Raw genomic sequence first — 22,379 nt, 5'->3', positions numbered from 1 at the left:
CTAGGACTACTGGATATTTTAAATTAATAATTGCATGACCTAAACTGCTGATGATTCTGGCCATGCCTCTCCAGTCCAAATTGTTCAGCAATTCCAGATTTTCATGGACTATTGCTGCAAATGAGGGTAGGGAATTAATCCAAATTATATTGGTATCCAAAAAGAGGAAACTCCTGATTTGTTCATAAAAGTACTTGTGTGTACACTATTAACTGTAATGAACTTGGGTTTTTTATTGATCAGCATTAAAATCTCAAATTGATGAGTGAAGCTCATCACATGAAATTACATTGTTGGCATGGGAAATTATTCTCTTTTAATTAATGTAACTGTTTTACAGCTGGGAAGCCATGATTATTCAGTGATATTTCCTTCTGTTTTAGGAAGCATAGCAATCATTGTTCCTCTTGTTCTACTGGTGACTTTGATCACTACTCTTGTAATTGGACTATTTCTTTGCAAAAGAAAACGAAGGTAAGTAATTTTATATTGGTTTATGAAGTAAAAAAATTAATATTTTGAGTATTTGCATCTTTCTGATTTACAAAAAATCACTTTATGTGAGAAACAAAAATGCAACAATGACCCAAGACTTGTTTCTGGAGGCAGCAAATCAGTTACATATTGGTTCTTGCTGGAGCAACCACATTTGTTACTGATACTTCAGTTCCTCATGCAGTAGTTAAAAAACATTGTAAAAAAAATTTTGCTCAATCCTGTAAAGGCTGTATAAGTGTTAATAACTTTATCCGGAGACTTAGAGAACTTAACAGAATTCATGTATTTCATTGAAACCACATACTCAAATTTTGAGTATTGTTTACATTTTCAAGTGATATTGAAGATGCAAATAATTCTCAAAATATTTACTGTAGAGTCCCAAACCTTTTCCTTATTAATCTGTTTCTTTAGTATCTTGAAGGGAATATTTTCTTCTCTTGAATTTAGCTGCCTTGGAGCTGATAATGAGCTTGGGTTTGACTTTTTGACTTTGTGCATTTCTTCCAAGGCCATGTTTGGTGGCCAGGGGAGGCAGGAGTTTTTCTGCTGTATGAGGCACCTGAGAGAGCTGCTGCCCTTCAGATGTTCAGAGAACATCATCACATTGATGGGGATGCAGATTTAGCAAGGGAAGATTCCTGGCTATAAGGACATGGCCCACTAGGGAAGGCAGAGTGGGAATCAGAGAGCAAACCATTTACTTCAGGCCTGTAGCTGTCCTGCTGGCTGGCCTTGAGCAGCTGTCTTCCTTTCTCCTGGGGCTTGTTACCCCACATCTGAAACCAAGATAATGTCTCTTTGTTAAGTCCTTTAAAAGTAAGTGATGAATCTGCTGTTTCTGCAGATGTGGCCATTTATGAGACTATTTCAGTGCTCCAGGCTAAAAGAATCTTTTAAGTTACTGTGATCTGGTATCTCTCTCCCCTGCAAACTCTAGTGTAAACTAGTGAGCATCAATTTTTAAAACCTTTTTTGTAAAGCCAATAAGATAAATACATTTCCTGACCATACTGTTAGTAGTGCTGACCCTGCCAGACTCCACGGGTGTCATTATGTGCTGCTGCGCCTAAAATGCCAGGTTTAGTGATAGCCAAATCCTGAAACCAGTTGCTGCTCTGTAAATTATTTAGGTTACTGAGAATCACTTGTTAAATAATAGATTTTCAGCGGAGAAATAGAACTTGCCTCAATAAAGGGCTTTCTTCTTAAAATTATATTTGAAAATGTATTTTAGAGTTATTTTATCTCTTCAGAGAAGACTGTCAAGTGCTAAACTAGGTGTAGCTGTTCAACACTTGCATGCTACTGTTAAGTGCCTATTTTAGGAAATATTTTTTCAATGACATTTCTGAAAAATACAGATCATTTAGTATATTGGATTTCAGGTACTGACTGCATCTTACTCAGCCAACAAGAGGACTTGACTGTTATCATCCTGACTGTGACCTCCCTATTATTCCTTTGTAATTCTAGAGAACATATTGCACTGGGAAAAAATTACCCTCTTGAGGTTATTTCAATTGCTTGGGCTGAAATCACCTCCTTAGCTGAAAGAAATGAATTCAGCAACAGAAACAATTCAACTCAATCACTTATCTTTACTGATACCTAATTCAAGGTTAAAAATAAGGCTCTGTCTTTTATTAAAGCTTGAAAGAAAATTCAAGTTGAACTTCAGTGTTCCAATCACCACTGGCAGGGAATGCAAACTGGAATGAGGAGAAGTTCATACATTTTTAATGCATCCTGATGGAACCATTTGCTTGTCCTCAGTTTACAGATGACTTTGGGCAACCGGTTTGAAACAAAAGTGAAATGAATGAGCAATGGGACATGACTCATATTCTCTTTGCCTTCATTCCTGCAGGGAATTGGCAGTGACTTTGCAAGGCTTTGCTTGGAAGTGAGGGAAATCTGGAAATAACTGGAGGAAGTCAGGGTTGTAGACAGCGAGTTAGCACTTTGTATGGATTCATACCACTACAGCCAAACTGAGAAAAACAATAAAATTCTGCTTCCAGCTTCTGTGAGATCTATACATAGACTCAGATTGCTACTTTGCTTGGAAAATTGAAGGATTTTATGATTGTCTCCCGTTGATCTTAGAGATTAAAGAGAAACAAAATACCCAACAGCTGGTTTGAAAGTTCACTCTCTTTTTTTTCTGTATGTTTATGCATTACAGGACAAAAACTATCAGAAGACAACCCATGATAAATGGAGGACTCAATGTAGAAATTGGCAATCCATCATATAACATGTATGAGGTGGGCCATGACCACAGTGAAGGTGGTCTTTTAGCCTCAGATTTTACTCTAAATGCAGAAAAGGTAATTTCTTTTCTCTTTCTAATGGCAAAGTCATTTTATGTCTTGCAAAGGTTTTGTCTTTAAGTGTAACAAATAGAAATGTAGAACAATGACATTTAGATTTAGTTAATGAATATAAAGCCGAGTTAGATTTCATTAGAATAAATATCATGTATGTATTAACAGCTGTTTTGTAGTCTGATGCTGTCTGATGGTCATTTTTCCTAGCGCCCGTATTTGATCAAAATAGAGTTCGAAATTAACTACAAAATGATTGGGGGTTTTTTTGTCAAGACAGACGTGTCTGTGAGCTGACAAACCACAACCGGGTTTGTCAAGTGGCAAAAATTTAAAATTGGAAAATATTTTAAATTGGAAACACATTATTGTCCAGCCCCTGTCTGAAGCACGAAAGAGTGCACGCATGCATAGGAGCGTAACTTATTCCACATGTGAAAACTCACCAAGGCGCGAGGAGCTGGGATGCCTGACGGGGCAGATAGATTAAATGTTTGCACAAAGCTAGTAAGTATTATCATTTCCTTGAGAGAGATGCTGTCAGTCCTGCAGCAGCAGCGCAGTGATTGAAGTGCCTGAGTGATGTGACACGGGATGAGCGGGGTAATGCCGCGCTATCTCTCCCGGAGCGCCGTAATCAGGCGCTCACCAAAGGGCAGCCATCACTCCCTGCCATTTCTGACAAAGCAATAACAGGATTACTGATAGCTCCAGCAATGTCACCACTGCATCACACAGGCAGTGTGCTCAGTGCAGGAGGTAAGCTGAAAATGGAGTTACTCACTGGAGGCAGAGTGGCTGAGCCAATGCTTATTGTGAGGTCTGGCCCTAATCCTCAGTGGAAAATGGTTGGAAAATGCTGAATTTTATTCTTGTGTTGAATGTAAGAGTTTTTCGTGCTAAGGATTGCCTGGAAGGAGGTTTTTATAAATGTATATCACTCTAAAACAATGTTTTTAGTTGGTGCACTGTTTATTTAACAGTGTTGATGAGTACACGTGGAAAATGCTCTATTAGCACAGAAACTGAAATTTTCTGTTTATACAGGCCAGATACATAGGGGGAGGGTCCACTGCATTCAAGCTTCCCCACACAGCTCCATCAATCTACCTAAACTCTGACTTGAAAGGACCACTATCAACAGGGGTGAGAAATGATGATCCAAGTCCATTCCATTCCACCACAGCCCCTTTCTAAAGAAAGTTTGTCTGTCATATTTGACTAGAGGCTTTTTCTGTTTGTTTTTAATTTTTTTTTCTTCTTTTACTGGAATGAAGAATGACAGTAAATAATATATTTTCTATTGGAAATAAAGGGTCCCCCTCTGCATACAAAATTTCATCTGTACCCATCATCATAACATGATCTAAAACTGCAAATATCTTTGCAAAGGAATAAAAAATCAGTAAGCAGTGTGATACTTTGCCATACAAGTTATTATATAAGTTTAGGACAGCCTTCACAGCCATGTATCCTAATATATTTAAAATTTATATGTAATAACAGGCATCTAGTGAAGCTTATCAAACTGAAAGATGGTCCCAAATAATGGAAACAAGTGGTTTTATTTTAGAGGAATTTGATGCACATAAAAATTAACAATTTCCTTCAGTATTTGCAAAGCATGTTATAATTGTTCAGATTTCAATGGATTTGTATCATAAAAGAGCTCCTTCTACAACATCTGATTTTTTACTACAACTTAGTATGAGGTTTGCAAACATTAAGATTTAAGATACAAAAGGGACATCAATATGACATTCATTTTCATGTGCCTCAGTATATATCCATTTTTTGTGCCATCCACGTTCTTGCATGATTGTAATATGTTGTATTTGGAAATTTAATAATTGTTATGGGGTGTGTTTTTTCTGATGGAGCACAGAACCATGGATGATGACAGCCAGAATATTCACCCATCTTTAACTTTTTCTCTTAAATTCTGGCCACTCCAGCTTCTTTCTGTACCTCACTGTACTGCCTTGTACAATCAGTACCCCTCAAAGAGGGATCATGAGGCAGACCGTGCTATTATACATAATTTTAATAACTCAATAAGGCACTGCATAGATGCAAAGCATCTCTCTTCTGTTGTGGTTATCATCCTCAATAATGGTTGTCAATGGAGTAAAAAAGTCCTGACAATTGAAATAAGACTAAATTTCTGATTATAATCATGACCACAGAAGTAAAGATCTGTGGGAACAGAACAGTAGAACTGAGAGTAGCTCTTTTTAAATTTTTTTTTTCTTTTTTTTTTTTAATTAAATAGATGTGGCTCACCTTCTTCTGCCTTCATTTCAGGAAAGTCTGGACCACAAGGCAATCACTTTTTCATCTGTAATAGATGGAATGGGCAGCTTTTAATTTACTAACTGAGCAGCTGCTGTAGCCATCCAGACTGAGGAGTATCTTAATCCTGGGCTCAGAAACAGAGTTGAGCAACAAGGAAAGGAAGAACTAAGACTTCAAGTCATTTTTCATTCCTTGTTTCCCAGGGTGTACTCAGGATATTTTCAAGTCAGGAAAACCTACCCAGTTCTGCTTTGGCCAATTCAAAGTTTAGCCACTTCTTATTACACCAAACAAATTAATTTCCCTTTTTTGGAGCTTCTTGATGTTCCACTCAGAATCTGTGCAAGCAGAGCAGTGCTGATAAATTAGTTGTAAAAAGAGGAGGATTTTGACCACAAGGTGCCCTTTCCTGTTATCATGGATAAAAGCTGAACTCTAATTGGATAGCAAAGTTCTTCTAGAGACAATAAAGGCACAAAGTATGAAGGAAATAGTGGAGACTCAGGGGATTTCTCACACAATGAAGTGCTTTGCAGCGTTAAAAATGGACTTGTCCAATGCTGAAGTGCCACTCATTTCAACAGATGTTTTTCATTACAGTCCAAACCACCAAAATTGCTGAGAAAAGGCTTATCAATTTGTAACTACTATGATATATTAACAGTTGTGCTGGTTTATTATTAAAGTTTAATTTACATGACGAAAGTCTTGAAATTTTTGGTCAAATCATGTTGTGTATTTGGGCCACAGAATTCGAAAACATGGTCAGCTATTGATGGGATGCTGATGTCTTAGAACAGGTAATACATGGAAACTGTTGGCTGCAGTTTTCTCCTGTTAAACTTGTCACATGGTCTCACAGTGCACCTTCTCTATAAACTCCTTCATATCTATTCTGAAATCTTCCAGTGTAATAAGGTGGACAAGTCAACCTCAGAGACATTTTTTCAAGGTTTTTAATTTATTTTTTGTCAATGTTTTTATGGTTTTAATATCATAATATGCTGCATGTCATGTCATTGGTTACTTTAATAGCATGTCTCATCATGAATTTAATTTTCAACTAAATAATTAACTCATCATCAGGTTTGCAGACGTCCAGGTATCTAGTAAATATGTCCTGTTGTATTTTATGTGTACTTGTTCTTGCTTTAACAAAGCCATTTCCATCTCCATAAATGTTAATTTTGATTCTACCTGGCTGGTCTAATGTTTGCTTCATTTCTCTGCAGCCAACAAATTACGCCAATCCAGTATATGCAAAGTTATACGTGGATGGACAAAACTGTCGAAACTCCTTAGCAAGTGTTGATGAAAGAAGAGAACTTCTTCCAAAGAAAATAGATATTGGGATAAGGGAGACTGTGGCATAATCTGCTGTTACCTTTTATACTCTGTATAAATGTATAAAATATAAGGATTACTTTTCTATGTACCAACAGTATTATAATTGTTTTGGCATCAGCATTACCTCTGTTTTTTGTTTGGTTGATTGTTTTCTGGGTTTTTCTTTTGCTGATGACTTTTGACTGACCATTTGTAAGGTATTTTTATGAAAAAGAAACTGCACTACGGTACAATTTACAACAATGCTGCTGAAATAACACACCTTTAAATTTGTTAAAATGGCAAACAACATATTCGTTTGTAGCGTGAAAATGAGCAATCTATTTTCTATGAACTTTTTTGGTTCTACTTAATCGATGAAGATGGTATCTGCACTTTTTCATTATGTAGTCTGGAAGCTGTAGTACAGTGTGTAATTTTGTTTATTTTAAATGGTGAAAGAATGATTGAATGGTCTACTCTCTTCTTTGTGCCCATTAGAACTTCTCTTCAGATCCTGATGAAGCTAGATAACTTTTCACAAACAACCATAACTTGCTTTTAAATTAGCTTTAGGCTGCCAAGAAGTAAACAAGACTATAGAAGTGAAACATCTAATGATCTGCATGAACACAATGATTATGTTTCAGAAATCCAGTGACTGTACATGATATACTAAACATATATACCATGTAAACAAGCTTTGTATTTATTAAAACCTTATAGAACATAGTAACGATATATCTTGGAAGCTGAAACCTTACTTGCTGTGGGACAAAGCATACAAACTCCAACAGTCCTGTAGGACAGTAGCCACCCTAGAGCACAAGAGGGCATTGCCTACACATGCTTTACATGTTTATTCACTTAATCACACACAGTTCTTATGGATTAATAACTCCCAACTCACATCGAGCAGTAGGGAAAAAGCCAGACCCCAAACCTTAAGCACACTCAGATGATCACAGCATTTGGTTTTGACAATCATAAATAAAACCCCTCACACCTCTTTAGTGAAACTAAAGGATTCAATCACAGCAGTTTCTTTAAATTAAGATAAACTGTGGTGTTGTGGAGGTAAAAGGAGTGAAGCTGCATATTAGTGAAACCTTAGCGAAGCCCAAGTTTCAGTTGTCTGGGTTCAAGATCAAACTCCAAGTATCAAAAGTGAAAAGCATCAGTATCAGTTTCCAGCACTTCTCTGACCTGGCCTGTTTTCTGTTGTTGCTATGAGGCAAAATCCGACTCACCTTTTTTTAATTTTGATGGAAATAAAGAATAAAATTTCTTTCAGGTTTGAACTGAATCAAAATATTTTATACATAACTTTAAAGGCACAAAAGACGTATTCACACATACACTGTGGAGGACTCTTCCTTCCTCTGCTAGACATGACTGACTTTTAGCTATCATAATATATTAACCTAACAGATTAAATATGTTTGTGGTTGCTCTTTATTCCCTTTGTACAAGCATTACAAAAATAACTGCTGTTTTATAAGAGATTTTTGTTGTACTATTGTGCATGCATACTACCTATTTCTAAACTTTGCCATATTGGGGCCTTTATAAAACTCTTGATTTATGTAATACTAGTGCAATTTTGCTTGAACAATGTTATGCATATCATAAACTTTTTCAGGTTCTTGTTTAAGTACATTTTTTTAAATTGAACAGTATTTTTCATTTTGGTTATAATAGTCATTTTGCCTATGTTTCTACAATGAAGTGTTAAATACTTTATAAAAAAAAATTGTTGACTGATTTATTTAAATGAAAATCTACATACTTAATTCAGTGTGTTGACTAATTTTTAAATTTAACTTATAAAATGAAAGCTAAAGAAAGAGCAAATTGAAGCAAAAAATAATTACTTTGTACAAATGGCTAAATCCATTTTCTTAATGAAAATTTTTGCTTTTTATACAAATTCTATTTGAATGTTTTTGCAGCTCTGCACGTGTTTGGATGATTTAGGTGTATAGCTGTATATTAATGTCAATAGAATTTTAAAGCTATTATTTTTTCTATAAAAATACTGTATTAAATAGTTTCATACCATACAGCTATGATTCCACAGGTTCTGCCTTTGTTCTGCTGACATCATCAGAGATGGATTAGGCCCTCTTTTATTTATTTTTTTCCCACAATTGCAGTTGTTATGAGGTGTAAATAGTTGGAAATTTCAGAAACTTTGCCATTAATTTTCTGGAAGAGAATCTCTTATCTTCAAAGCTCAGGTAGATCTAAATTTTATCTGGTGGGTATAGAAGTAACATGAGTTAAAACAGGAATTCTTACACAGGCCTGAGGAATTTTACTTACTGTGATGTCTCAGTTTCCCTTCACTGAGACATTTTATTTACTTTACACCTGCTTGAGAGTTAGTTACTTTGTAAATAATAATTTATTTCCTTATAAATACACAGTTGATGTTAGTGGAGCTATTAAATACCTGGTATTATATCAGAATGAGATCATAAGTATGCAAGCAGAATTTTGATGGAGATACTGAGCTCTACCACTGCCACACCTCATAATCTTTAAATTGCACATAGGTGTAACAATCCACAATGGGTTTTTTTTGTTTGTTTTTCCACTTTACCAAGGTTCTCCACAGGAACTGTTTCCACAATCCTTCGAGAGCCCCAGAATCCCCAGGTTCTGTAGGTGGGCAGAACACACAAGGAGCTGAAGGGCAAAAGATTGAGAACCTGATCAATTACTTATACATGCATCCTCATAAGTTCAGTAAAATGGTTTTGCGCAGGAAATTCTATAAAATTTTACAAGGGACGAGAAATGTTTAACTTTTTGCATTTCCACAGCCTTTTTGTTGTTATTAAGGGAACAGATTCATGTGTGTTGTAAGTTGACACAAGCTTAGAAGTAAAAAAAAATTGGCTGCATCACAAATAGAAGCATCTGTCTCTTCAGAGTGTAGTTGCAAGGCTTTTTCTGGTTGTTTTCCTGTGAAAACATTCAGTGAACACTCAGAGTAAATTCCAGTTCTGTACTATTCCACAGAATTCATTGGGATAAATTTTTCTCCCACGGTAATAATGATTTTGCTTGGCAATGGAAAGATGTCTGTGGGTTCCACAAATAGCAGGAGTTAAAATTATTTACAGAAATGGAATTGTTCTTTGACTTTGTGCTCTTAGGCTAAGGAAAACCCACATTTTCATTCCATAGCCAACAAAAATAAGTTTAAGTTTGAAGGGGGACATGTGATGTGCTCCATCACAAACTAGGTTCTAAAATTCTTTGCTGAGTGGAGAATCTCTATGCAAAACATGAAAAAAAAAAGGGCTGTGTTGAAAATTTTACAGTTCTGTCTCTAATGGATTTTTTATTTCCCCACAGAAATTGTTCTAGTTTATTTACAGAATAGTGCAGTGGAGTGTCTGCCTTGTAATTGGCCTCTTGCTCTATACAAGAGTTTGCATAAACTCTGAATGATGACAACTAAATTCTAAATGACAAATTGAGATGGGTGATGCTCCTGGTACTCTGATTTGTCACTCCACACAATTGAGATTGCCAACAGCAATGCAGTCCTCTTGATGAACACACTAGGAAGCATATTTGAGAATATTTATTTTGCTGAGCATATTCTAATTGTTTCTTTCTCATTTCTAAGGCAGTTTGATGTTTGCAGAAGGAAAGCTTTGTAGTGGAATGCCTTTAAAATTCCTATTTCAGTCTAGTACCTGGCAGTGAGATTGCTGAGAAACTCCTCATGCAGCAGCAATTGTTTTATTTTTATCAGAATCAGTGCAGTCACTGATTAACTGAATTTTGTGTAAACATTTCAGAAAGTTTATGAAAGTTCCTAATGTATCAGAATAGAACCAATGCATCCCCTTTTTGGAGGATGAGAAGATGATAGAGGGAAGCAATGTCAGTGATGATAAAAGGTCCTCAAGGTTGTCAGCCTTAAAAGTGAAGACATTTTTCATGTGGAACAAGCAGACCAACAATGAATCTTGTCTGTCCAGCCCTGGGCATCTCTGCAAAAGTACTGAGGCATTTGGAATTTTTCAAGTCTTAGCTGGACAGAAGGATGGCTGATGGAGGGAAGGATAATTTATCATCCTAGGTCACTAATTTATCCTGCTTTACCATCTCCACATGTGAAATACAGATCTCATGGAGGCAGAGCTTGCTCATTCAGTGCCCATATTTTAAGGTGACAAAAAGGAAGAAAAAAGCATGAGGAATCTTTTTGCATCCCTGTGGCAGCTGCACATCACTTGGTGCGTGTTGTGCCTCTCATGACCTCTGACAGTGATGTTCAAAGCTGAACTTGTAGAGAGGGAACTGTCTGCTGGCCTCAAAGGATGTTCAATCAGTTTTCCCTGGAATGAAGATGATGATACTGCTGACCTCCACTACCAAGCCTACTAATGATCCATTTTTTGGTAAAAAAATACTTTTAAAATACCCCAATACACATATATATACACAAAATATATACAGTGAATAATATAGTATCAGAACTCATCTGTAGTTACCCTGAGTAAAAAAGAATTTTCACAGTTAAATAGAAAGGAAGACCTGAAACTACCATGGAAACTCAAATGAAATATTAATTTAGGATTACTGCTAAAGCTCTTTTAAAGTATCTGTTCATGCTGGAGAGGAAAAAAAAAAGGGATTATAGAAACTGGCCACTGACTTTTTCTTAAAATATTTTTTAAATAAACAATTTTGAACATTGGCACCTCAGAAGATTTCAGGAAACAAGCTGTGTAGTCCAATAGTTTCTCACAGTTTGTAATGTGGTCATGCAGAGGCAGCATTCTGTCCCATGGGTTGGTGTTGGATGATTTGTTAGTGATAAACAGAATAAGGTAAGTGTGCGCAGATTCATGAGAACACTTGCTGAAGAGAGGACCTGCTCAACAGGTGAGTGTCCAAGCTCCTGAATAGCTCAAGGGGGTGGCAAGGATTGCATTTGAGCCTTGGGGAAAGGTTTCCAGCTGCTGCTGTTTCAATCTGGTGCCCTGTGTGTGTGAGCAGCTCACTGAGCTCTGTGACAGACCAACACCTGAACCAGGGCAGGAGCCACGGTGGATTTGCTCTGCTCAAAGAGCAGCAGCCAATGTTAGGGCAAAGCTTTAATTCCATTGAGGACTCTGAGCTTTGGGGTATCCCAAAGTGGAGCCCTGGTCTGACAGAAAAGCAGGAATGAAGCTCTGAGGTTGCTGGGTGTGAGAGCAGTGACACCTGATAGAGAACTGCAGCAGGGAGCTCAGGGGGAGCTTTCTGCCCTCCAGCTCTGCCCTGGTGCTGTGGACATCACACCCTGCCTTTCCTTCACACATTCAGAGAGTGGCCAGCCATCCCCGGAGCTGCCCAACAGAAATTCTGCACACCTGGTGAAATGTGACATCAACTGCTTGGTAAATCAGGCAGTGATTACTTAAATATAAATATAGCAGCTGTAGTTGTGCTGGTGCTTTGAGGTGTTAGATGTCCATTAAAAAATTCTTTTTAAAAAAGAAAATTTTTCTTTTTAAAAGGAAAAGGAAGAATTGTTCAAGTAATGTTCCCACATACTGGGAGGCATTCTGCCATGTCTTAGAATAATACATCAGGAGACATGTCCTTCAGGAAGAATAAAACAAGATGAGATGAGTGGTCTGGTTTATGTATAAGGTTAAGGTTGCTCTTCTACAGGTAAGTTGTAATTCTGGACATCTCTTAAATGGAATGTGTGCATATCCTGCATTTTTGTGTACACTTTTAAATGTTCAACTTCCAAAGCCTGGGCTTACTTGCTGCTTTTCAGAGCAGAAGGAGTGCACTGAGGAGTAGAACTGGGTAAAGGTGTCCAGTGCTTTCCCCAGTGACCAAATTTTGGACTAGCAGTGCTGTGTGTCTGTCCCTCCTTCAGGAGTCACAATATTCCAATTAGAGCCTGGCAGTCATTAGAACTTCTTTTATGTAGTGAGAGGGTAGCAGGGCTCTTTGTGCAGCAGAGCCAGAGTCACTGTGCACTAAAAGCCGTGTGTGAGCTCCCCAAGGCTGGTGTGCAGCCCCTGCCCCCCCAGGATGGAGATCCCATGGACTTTTGGTGCCCTTTCCAATGACTGGTGGTGCAAACAAAGCCTATCTCACCTGTAGGGCTCTGTGGCTCAGCAGGCAGTTTGAAAATTGGTCTGTCACAAAGAGAGAGACCTTCTTTGGGATTTGTCTGCGTGTGCATGATTGGGTTCAGCCCTTGCTCTGCCCTGATGTGTCTCATTTGACACTTTTCAGAAGATGTTAAGCCTTAGTGGAAGATCCGTGATGATTTCCTGCATATATTCAGCTATTTTAATCGTCTTGAAATTCCTGAAAGCCTAGTAGTTCATTGCCCTGAAAAGTAATTTAATGTAAATTTTTCTACAGTTTTAGCTCTAGTTCATTTTTTTCTAGTTTGTTTCCTACAATGCAGAATCAGACATATTTCTCCCCTATTCTTAATGAACATGAATAAAATAAAACATAAAAACATAATGCCTAATTTGAGATTGCTATTCTGTAGCTATACTACCACAGTTGTGTCTGATAGGATTAAGTTGTGCTTTTTTTTCCTGCTTAAATTAAAACATTAATGCAGCTTTCAGTGATAGGTACTAAAACATCTTTATAAATATTTGAAAAGACGCTGTTCAATGAACTGTGCAAGACAGGAGGCTGACCTGGCACAACTAATTAATTACCACAATCAGAGCAACTCCAGACAAAGCACCCTCTCCAGCAATCTGAGAGGTAATTAACATTCATGTCTCGTAAAAGTCACTTGACTTCCAATTATGATTAAATGTGCAAGGGCAGGGGGACACAGCACTGGGAGAGCTGAGAGCAATCCCTGAGTGTGGTGGCAGCAGCTGGAAAGGAATGTCAGGCATGGAAGGACTGGGAGGGAAACAGGGAAATAGGAATTACACATCCTTGTATCCCATGGGGTGAGGGATCACCAGCACCACCACTGGGTATGGCCTCACTTCTTCAGCCCAACAAAATTCTTACCTGGTTATTTCCCACACTGAGTCACGCTGGACACAGTTACAGCTCTCCATAATCCTAACCCAAATATTATCCACCCAGATTTAAGAATATCTGGCAAACTACATGACAGCTTTCATGCATTTTGTTATAGAATTAATTAGTCTTAAAGGATTGAACAGCATCTCTTGCCACTGAAAAAGTCCTAATTAGGCACATCTGACTTGCCAACAGTGTCTTTCTTTAAGGAATAGCAAAATTGAATGAAACAATATTAAATTGCTTTTAAGGGTCTATAATCATCAGGACAAACCTCTTTTTTGTAGTAAAAAGTTTATGCATCCATTACAACTTGTGTCTACTGCTATAAGTGTTTTAAAATGTAGCTAACATTTCAATATTTGAAAATACCTTAAAGGAATTTTCTTCTTGCACATCTTTTAAAAGTAGATTTTCAGAAAGATGCTTTTTTAAATTAACATTTTAATGAAGGAATAAAATAATTTAGGTTAACAAGCACATTAGCAGTAAATGAAACAGCAAATCAATTACCATAATGAACATTGAAAAGCAGCAATCATATTGTCTGTTTAAATAGCCATATCCCGTAAATACAGCATGACAACCTGGACCTTGTCACATATTACTGTATCACATCCTATTTTCGTCGGCATCATTAATATCAGAACAATTGCTACAGTCCAGCGAAGAGAAAAATGCTGGGGTCAGTCACCCCAGGGTGGTTAATTGCTTCCATGTCACCAGGAGCAGGGAATAACCTGTGAGCACTGAAACTCCACTGCGCTGCTGGGTCAAGTGTGTTTATTTGTACAGCTTGATGTAAAATATGAAAGTTCATTGGAAAGGACACCTCACCCTGAGATGAGCTTGGTGACTCTCCAGAGGGAGGGGATGGAAGTGTTGCATTCCCTGGGACAAGGAGCAGTTAATTAGTCCATCAGGAGAGGAGATGTTTCTCGACCTAACAAAGCAACAGTTGTGTCTCAGAGGAAGGGAAATGCAGCCCTTTTTAATTAAAAAAAAACCCCACCTACACAGTCTCGTAATGGCAAGAGAGCAAGATCGGATCTGGGACAAGCCTTTGGGGAGCTCACAAAATCTGCCTGGCTCCGTGAACATGTGCTGGGAGAGGGAACTGTCTCCAGAGGTGTGGAGCAAAATGAAGAAGATTCAAGAGGTACATGGAAAGCTACATGTAAGTTACCTAAAATTAAAAAAAAAGAGGAGAAATAATAGGACTTATGGTTTTTGGTGGTGGGTGTTAATTTGCAGCTGTGTGGTGTATTTTAAATGTGGATATTATGAAGAAATAATTCAGTTTAGATTTTGCCTTAGCTGGCTGAGGGGACTTTGAAGGATGTCAAAGTTCAGGATAATAACTCCTCACAGGAAGTTATGGAAAATGAGTCTAGCTAGTAAAACACCTTTTAGATCTGATAGGATCATTTGAATTCTTGTTTTCAGATGTTTCAGAGAGTAACTATCTCTATAGATACTATGTGTATCCAAAGTCTGTAGGACTCAGTTACTGAAAGCCTCTTATTTCTTAAATTGTTTTCAATGCTTCCTTATTCCTATTCCAAAGTACTCAAATGCAATTCTATCTCTTTAATGTTTTCATAGGGTTTTTTACTTCCTACTCCCTGGCAGGTTGAAAAAAGTCAGGGAAATTAACTGGATTTCCATGGGTACAGATAATATGAAATTGAGTTCTTTGTACAGAGCAGTTCCTTTTATTTATACTTCCTGCAATTTCAGAGTTCAAATTGCAGTTTAAAAACTTGTGGTGTTTGGGAAGAGTTGAATGACAGAAAAATGGAATCATACTCATTACAGATGACAGAAACCCTGTGGACAGCACCGAGGGAGGGAACTACTTAATTAAGAATAAGAAATACAGAATCACAGGGCTTGACAGTACCTTGAGGTTCTTCTTGCCCTCTCCATGTTTCTCTCACAGCATCAGCTACAGCTTAGGCAGCCTCCATAGGCATTTCTCCAGAATTTCTGAGGAGTGACAGCAATGTCCCTAAACAGCCAACTTCAAGAGTGACAGCAATATCCTTAAACAGCCAATTTCAGCACTTGCTGTCCGTATTTTTTAAATGTTTTTTATGCATATGTCTTAGTTTCCACTGGTGAAGTTTAAAGCTGCTTGTCCCATCCAACATGGACAAGCTACTCTACTTTTTACAGCCCTGAAGAAAGTGAGGAGGTAAAATGAAGCAGAGATTGTGATGGTGTTCACAGGGGTCTGAGGATGAGGGAAGAGATGAGGATTAACTCCATGTTTCAAAAGGTTGGATTTATTATTTTATGATGTATATTATATTAAAACTATACTAGAAGAATAGAAGAAAGGATTTAATCAGAAGGCTAGCTAAGAATAGAAAAAGAAATAATAATAACAAAAGCTTCTGTCTCAGACAGAGAGTCTGAGCCAACTGACTGTGATTGGCCATTAATTAGAAACAACCACATGAGACCAATCACAGATGCAGCTGTTGCATTCCACAGCAGCAGATAACCATTGCTTACATTTTGTTCCTGAGGTCTCTCAGCTTCTCAGGAGGAAAAAATCCTAAGGAAAGGATTTTTCATAAAATGTGTCTGTGACAGAGATGACCCTGTTGTGGTGGGACCTGCTCTACACCTCATGAGCACAGAGAATCCTGCAGTCCAAGTGATCACAGAGCTCTGAATTGTCACTTCATTGCTTGTAAATCTTGCTCTGTGAGTGAAGACATGCATTGATCCCTTGCTGATGCCAGGCACGATCTCTAAGGAGCTAACCCCCAAATTGAATTGGCACTGTGAGCAGATATCTCCATATTTCAGCAGAGAAAAACTCCAAACAAACAAGGCTGTATCCAAACCTCTGCAAAATTCTGGGCATCAGAGAGGCAGGCAGATAGTATTTAATGTATCCAAGTTGGACTCAATCCCTGTGGGTAAATTTGAACCCTGAATATTCTATGATAATGTAGCTAATTTCATTATGTCTATAAGAGCAAGATCTGTGCCTACAAACATTCTGAATCATTTCTGCTGCAGAAATCTCTGAGGTTTTTTGGGCTGAAGAAAGGTCTGTGCTGGCAGAATGAAGAAGAGCTTTTCTCCAGGATGACATTTCAAATATCTGGTGTCTTGTCATGTTGCCAGGTGCTCTAGTGAGGTGGGATTTTTTGTTGTTTGGGATTCCTCTTACCCACCCCTTCAGCATTATTAGCTGCTAAAGGGAGGATTTCCCAAAACAGAAAAGAAGGAAGAGAAGCGAACATCAGAGAGCAATCCTAGGAGGGCCCTGACCCCACATTTCCTTCATGAAGGGCAGAAAAATGCTTTTCTGTAAAGGCTGTGGTTGTGCAAGGCATTTAATCTGTTCTGACACTGATTTTGTCTCCAGCTGGTTCCAGCAGCCCTTAACTTGCACTCCAGCTCCCTCCTCTCACTCCTCACCCTTGCCACCAGGTTCTCTGGCCCAAGGAATTGAAATTCTGCCATTTCTCCTCCTGATGGCTCTTGAATTCTCTCTCAGCCCCACTCTGTGCTGACCTTCTCTGGGCACCAGACTCACAAAGGATGGACATCTCAGCCAGCTGGGCTGGACTGGCTCAGAATAACCTCACACAACTCCCTCAGGGCTCATGACAACCTTACACAGTAGTGAGGCTCATGAAAAGTTACATTTCTAAAGGATACAGAGGGAAATGGACATTTATGATAATAAGGGCATCTCCTACTTCAGTTTACTTTGCTGTCACTGCGTAGAGATTTTTTGTTTCCATTGAAAACTCTGCCTGACCTAACCTAGAGCAGCCTTGCAAAGCAAAGTGCTCCATTATCCTACTTTTTTTTTCCTCGTGTAATTTCAGTTTTGATTGCTTTTAAGAGTTCTCTGTACCTGTTCTGCTTGCTAAGCTGGGGGAACTTGGCAGCAGCCACCACAGAGATGGATCTGCTTTACTTTATTCTTCTCATGTTTAGCTTCCTATTAGAATGCCAAAATCACTTCTGTAAGTACTTTTTGTGTCAGTGTGAGATGTGGTGACTGATTTTTAGGGATTTTTAGGAATTTTTAGGAATTTCAGAATATTTGAGACTATTGTGCTGCAGAAACATATGGATGTCTTCTAAAGTCCAGGTACAAGGGCAGGAAGTGAATTTCTGATTTTCATAGCATGGTATCACATAATTAAATTTCTAATAAGAAATGGATATTTGCATAACCTGCTCTTTAAGAGTGCTCTGAATTCCAAGTTTGCCAGGAAAGAGCATTTATTGTGATGTGACATGTACTCAGTGTCCATTGCTTTCCTTAGATGATAGCAAAAAAAGTGCCACTCTCACAGGGACCAAACAGCTTTACCCATGAAGCATTGAAACTGTTGAATTTTAATCTAATCTACTTAACCATTTTATCAACATGCTTTAAGCTTATTAAATCAGTTTTTTCATACTCTAGAATTTAAAATCCCTTCTCTGGATGTTTCCTGTGAGAGCTTGAAGTTAGTCCAGTGTGTGTGTGTGAATGTACAGTGGAAATTAAAGGCTGTTCAAAATTCTGTAGAGCAAACCTGCTTCGTAATGACAGGGAGGTTTTTTAGGTTCACTGTGCAGTCTGGGCATATGAGTTTGTTTGGTTTTTTTCCTGAACCAAGTTTACAGCTGGAGGTAGCAATGTAGTTCACAGTAGAGCATAAATCTGCAGGCTGAAACCCTTGCAAGAACACACAGTATTGCTATTGAGAGTAGTCAAGTGAAAAATTTGAAAAATTGTGTATTTAAAAGTGCTTGTAAAACCCTGTTGCCCTATGGATATGTCCAGGCCCCTTGTTTACTTCCATTTTTCAACAACAATAACAATAATGTCACTGCAATGAACATTGTTTGGACACTGCTGATGGGCATCAGGATGTGAAATGATAGTCACATGCCAAAGGCCAAAAGAAATAAGAGCCATCACTCTTTCAGAGCAGCACCATCTTCTCCACATAGCCTGGAGAAAACCTTGTTTTGAAATGTACACCTCAGGACATTCCATGATTTAACCCTGCCTGTAACAGCTTGGCCATTTCCTGGTCCCACAGGCTCTTTCATGCATTGGGGAAGCTTTTTTTTTTTTTTTTTTTTTTTTTGCTAGAAAAGTATAGATAGTATATTATTATAGATATTATATTGATAGAAAGTATTGGCTAAAGCAAAGGGGCCCCACCCCTGGAGCACAGGAGGGGCACCCCTCCACATACACCAGAATTTCACAAATATATTTACAAACTGTTTCATGTGGTCCCTACTTTCCCATCTTCATTCTCAATGGTTCTTTACTTGTTTCATATTTTATCAATTCAAAATGGATTCAGTATATTTCACTAGGAAAACACCTTGATCTAAAGTGAGCACTTAGATTTTAACCAAGCCTACAATATATAGAGTATATCTGCTGGAAGAAGGAAAAATTTAGTTCTTGGGAGACAGAGAGAATGTAATTAACTTGAGTTACATCACTTACTGCTGTATTCATGGGCCCAAATTCAATTCTCTTTGACATACCTTTTAAAAAATCCATTGCTATGAAAAGTAAAGTGCAGCAGCTCCACTACTGAAACTCATTTTGAGCTCCTGCCTTTCCCTGCACTTTAAAGTTCAGTACAGAATGGACAGGGAGCCCTGTTTGGCTCCTGAGCCTGGTGAAGTTGGGCTGAAAGCAGCACAGGGTCATTGCTCTGTGTCCCTACTTTGGAACCCATCCTGTCCCTTTGTTCCTCCTGGCATGACCTGATGGTTTGGTCTTCCTTCAGCATTCAGGATCCTATACAAATTATAATTTTTTATATATGTTATCCATCCATGAGAAATAATTAACACTGTCAATTAGCCCCTGTATCCAGCATCTTCTCTTTCTTTGCTGTCAACTGACACCTGTATGCACCTTGCATTGAATTACATTGCACTACAATATGATATTAATTATATTATTTACAGTTCTCAGCTGATATTTCAAGTAGAATTCCTCTGATTGAATTCCCCACACTGTTTATCACGTAGATTCAGCTGGGAAACACGGTGCTGCCACTTTACAGAAAAGTGAATTTCACCAAAAACATTTTGCCTCACCATCTTACCCTTTTTAATCTAGACTGTGAATGCCCTATTCATGCAAATATTCTGCACGTGTGGGACTCTCCATGTCCAATGAGCTGTGCTCACAAATCCTGGGCTACTGGTGGGTGTGGCAGAGCAGAGGACAGAGCAGTGGGGAGGCACAGCTGGTGGCACACTTGAGTGCAGGGTTAATTGTGCTTAATGAACTAGTGAGGTGGAAAGCAAAATATTCACTCATTTCCAGCTTTAGCTCTCTGTGGCTCTGGTAAATTCTTCAGTAAAACTCTTTGCTCAGGAGGAAAGGCTGCAGGAGGCTGTGTTTGATGGCAGGGCATTGTGAAACTCATATAATGTGCCTCTGGCTTTGCTTTTGTTCTTGCTTTGTCTATAAAAACAAGTTGGGGTGAGGCACTTTGCTGGTGTGTGTGTGTCCTGAGCGTCACCCAGCACATCTGGTGCTGCTGCCAGGGATGGCTGCAAGCTGCAAGCCACAGGAGCCAGGTGCTCTCTCAGTGAGAGCAATTTTCAGCTCTGGAACAGCGTTTGTGTGCCTGAAAACCAACAGGGGCATTTGTGAAATGGAAAAGATGAACTGCAACAAAATGATTGTCTGTTATCAAGAATTTTACCTTCTTTTGGAGGCTCAGCTCATCTCTGCTCCACACAGCAGCCTCTTCCCAGCCTCCCTCACGACCACAGCCACCTTTGCTGAGAACAAAATCCATCTGCCTGTGCCCATGCACTTGCTGCTCCTGCTCTGGGGCAGGTAAGCTGAGCAAACCATCCCTTTTGGAGCATCTATACCTGTGACTCTGAGGTGTGCTTACAGCAAATATCTCCTGTGCCAATTTAAAACCCCCAGTCTTCACTGTTTAATCAACTGCAAAAGCTGTTTATTGCTTTCTATACATGTGTCTCAACGCTGTGCTTTAATTAACTGCCTCGGCCTTGGCTGTCATTCGGCACAGCTTTTATTGGAGGAGATGTTCAATCCTGTCTTTCATAACTGTGTCTTAAACACATCTGTACTGAACCCTTTTAGGCAGTGATTAGTTTCCATCAGCTGTCTTTTATTCATTTCACATTCGCCCACAGGCAGCCTCATTAAAGTCCAGCACAACTTTTCCTACACTGTGACATCTCCCAGGTGCTTGGGCAGGGTGGGGGAGCTGTGGCCCAAATTTATTTGCTCTTCTCCTGAGGCTGATCTTCACCAGCCCAACCTTCTCCTGGGGTTGCTGCAACTCTCTGAAAGTCACCTCATGCTGGGAGCTCCAGCAGTGATTTCCACAGCAGCAATGCAGTGTCAGCCCTGAGCATGCCTGAGAGGTTGCACATTTCACCAAAACTCTTTTGGTCTTGCCACTTTGTCCTGGTTCAGAGCAAATTTGGGAGAGAATCCCAAAGGGGCTTCGGTAGGAAAGCAGATTAAATCGGCCCCTCCCCCCAACCGGCCCGGGAGAAACTACCTCCTTGGAGAAAGGTGGAAAAAACTGTTTATTAAACAATAAAACCTAAACAGTGTTAAACAATAAAATCCCTTGCTGCTCCAAAAGAGATGACAAACTGAGAAAGTCCCCTCTCGGGTTGCAGTTGAGCTCACTCAGTCTCTGATCAGTCCCTCAGTGCTGGAAATGTCCCAGGCCTGGCCTGGTAGGCCTGAGGTGGAGCTGCCGGTGCTGTGCTGGTGTTCAGGCCAGAGCACGTTTGAACAGGTCTAAAGAAAAGGGAAAAAAACACAGTCCAGGGAACTTCTTTGCCTCAGCTAGCTAAACTAACTAACAGCAAAGGAGAGCTCTGTCCCGCTGTCTGTCCATCCACAGACAACAGTCAGGAGCAGGAATGTGGAGGAGTGAGTGCAGTGTCTGAAAACAAACTGCTGCTTCATCTCTCCCCTCTTCACTCTCTGGGACAAGTCTTAAAGGTGCAAAACTTATTATTCAGCATAAACAGAATGAGACGATTAGGGATAAAAGCATTATATAGTCAACCCAGGACACACTTTTTCTTCCTTGCCCTGCCTGAAGACCCACAAGCACGTCCTTCACTCCTTTCTCTCTTCCCTTTGAGCATTCCCAAGGTGTGGATGCACTGCCCAAGCCTGCAGGCTGCTGCAGCACCCCAGGCAAGCAGCCTGTGCTTCATCACAGAGCTCCCCACTCCTCCTCCCACTGCTGTGTCCTCCTGGCTGCCCTTCATCACATGGGATGGCATTTTCCTGGCCTTCCTGCCTGATTTAACCAACTGCTTACCCACCAGTGCAATATATTTTTTATTCCTCTTTTATATTCTTCTTTATAAATGTTAGGTTAGAGCTTTCTAATTTTACTGTTGTGGATCCTTGGAGAGTTTTTGGAAGGGAAGGGGATTTATTTCTCTGTTGCTCTAGCCAGAAGCAGCTAGAAATCTGGAAGTGACATATCTGAGCTGCTCTCCTCCCCTCCAGCTTTGTCCTGGGGACAGGCAGTGCTTGCTCTCTAAACACCGTCACCCTTCAAACCCACAGCATGACCCCTGCAAGGCTCCAGTCCCACCTCCTATGCAGAGCAAAGCCACCAACTTATCCACTGACAGAGGTGCTTTTATGTCTCCATTACCCCTCTGTTTGCTTTTTTCTTTTTTTTCCCTTCCTCTTGGCATTTTAGACACTGTTATTTCCCAGGTATCACAGCCCAGCTCTTCATAGGTTAAACAAAGTGGCCACTTTTCTCTTCATGGCTATTAGTTAAATATTTAAAGAATTCAGATCTTTTAGAAATAGATATTTTATAGAAATAGATCTACCCTATAGAAATAGATCTTTTG

General features: G+C 39.2%; 1 protein-coding gene across 5 annotated transcripts in view; it reads left to right on the top strand.

Annotated features, from left to right (window-relative positions):
* The window catches only part of LRP1B (LDL receptor related protein 1B), a 641,000-nt gene extending 632,758 nt beyond the window's left edge, over window positions 1-8,242 (top strand). For 4 of the 5 annotated variants that reach the window (XM_054278342.1, XM_054278341.1, XM_054278340.1 and 1 more), the window contains 4 exons: window positions 384-474; window positions 2,687-2,831; window positions 3,876-3,974; window positions 6,356-8,242. In XM_054278342.1, coding sequence (XP_054134317.1) covers window positions 384-474; window positions 2,687-2,831; window positions 3,876-3,974; window positions 6,356-6,496 — 476 coding nt within the window. In that variant the 3' untranslated portion in view covers window positions 6,497-8,242. Of the gene's footprint in view, window positions 1-383; window positions 475-2,686; window positions 2,832-3,875; window positions 3,975-5,873; window positions 5,924-6,355 lie in introns of all 5 variants that reach the window. The other variant, XM_054278339.1, reaches the window with a different exon arrangement.
* The last annotated feature ends 14,137 nt before the right edge of the window (window positions 8,243-22,379 follow it).

This window comes from Melozone crissalis, unplaced genomic scaffold, assembly GCF_028551555.1.
Source record: "Melozone crissalis strain CALT ecotype California unplaced genomic scaffold, PUWL_Pcris_2 ptg000023l_1, whole genome shotgun sequence".
Lineage (NCBI taxonomy): Eukaryota > Metazoa > Chordata > Aves > Passeriformes > Passerellidae > Melozone > Melozone crissalis.
Note: the sequence above shows the minus strand (reverse complement) of the source record. Positions and strands in the feature narration are given on the sequence as shown.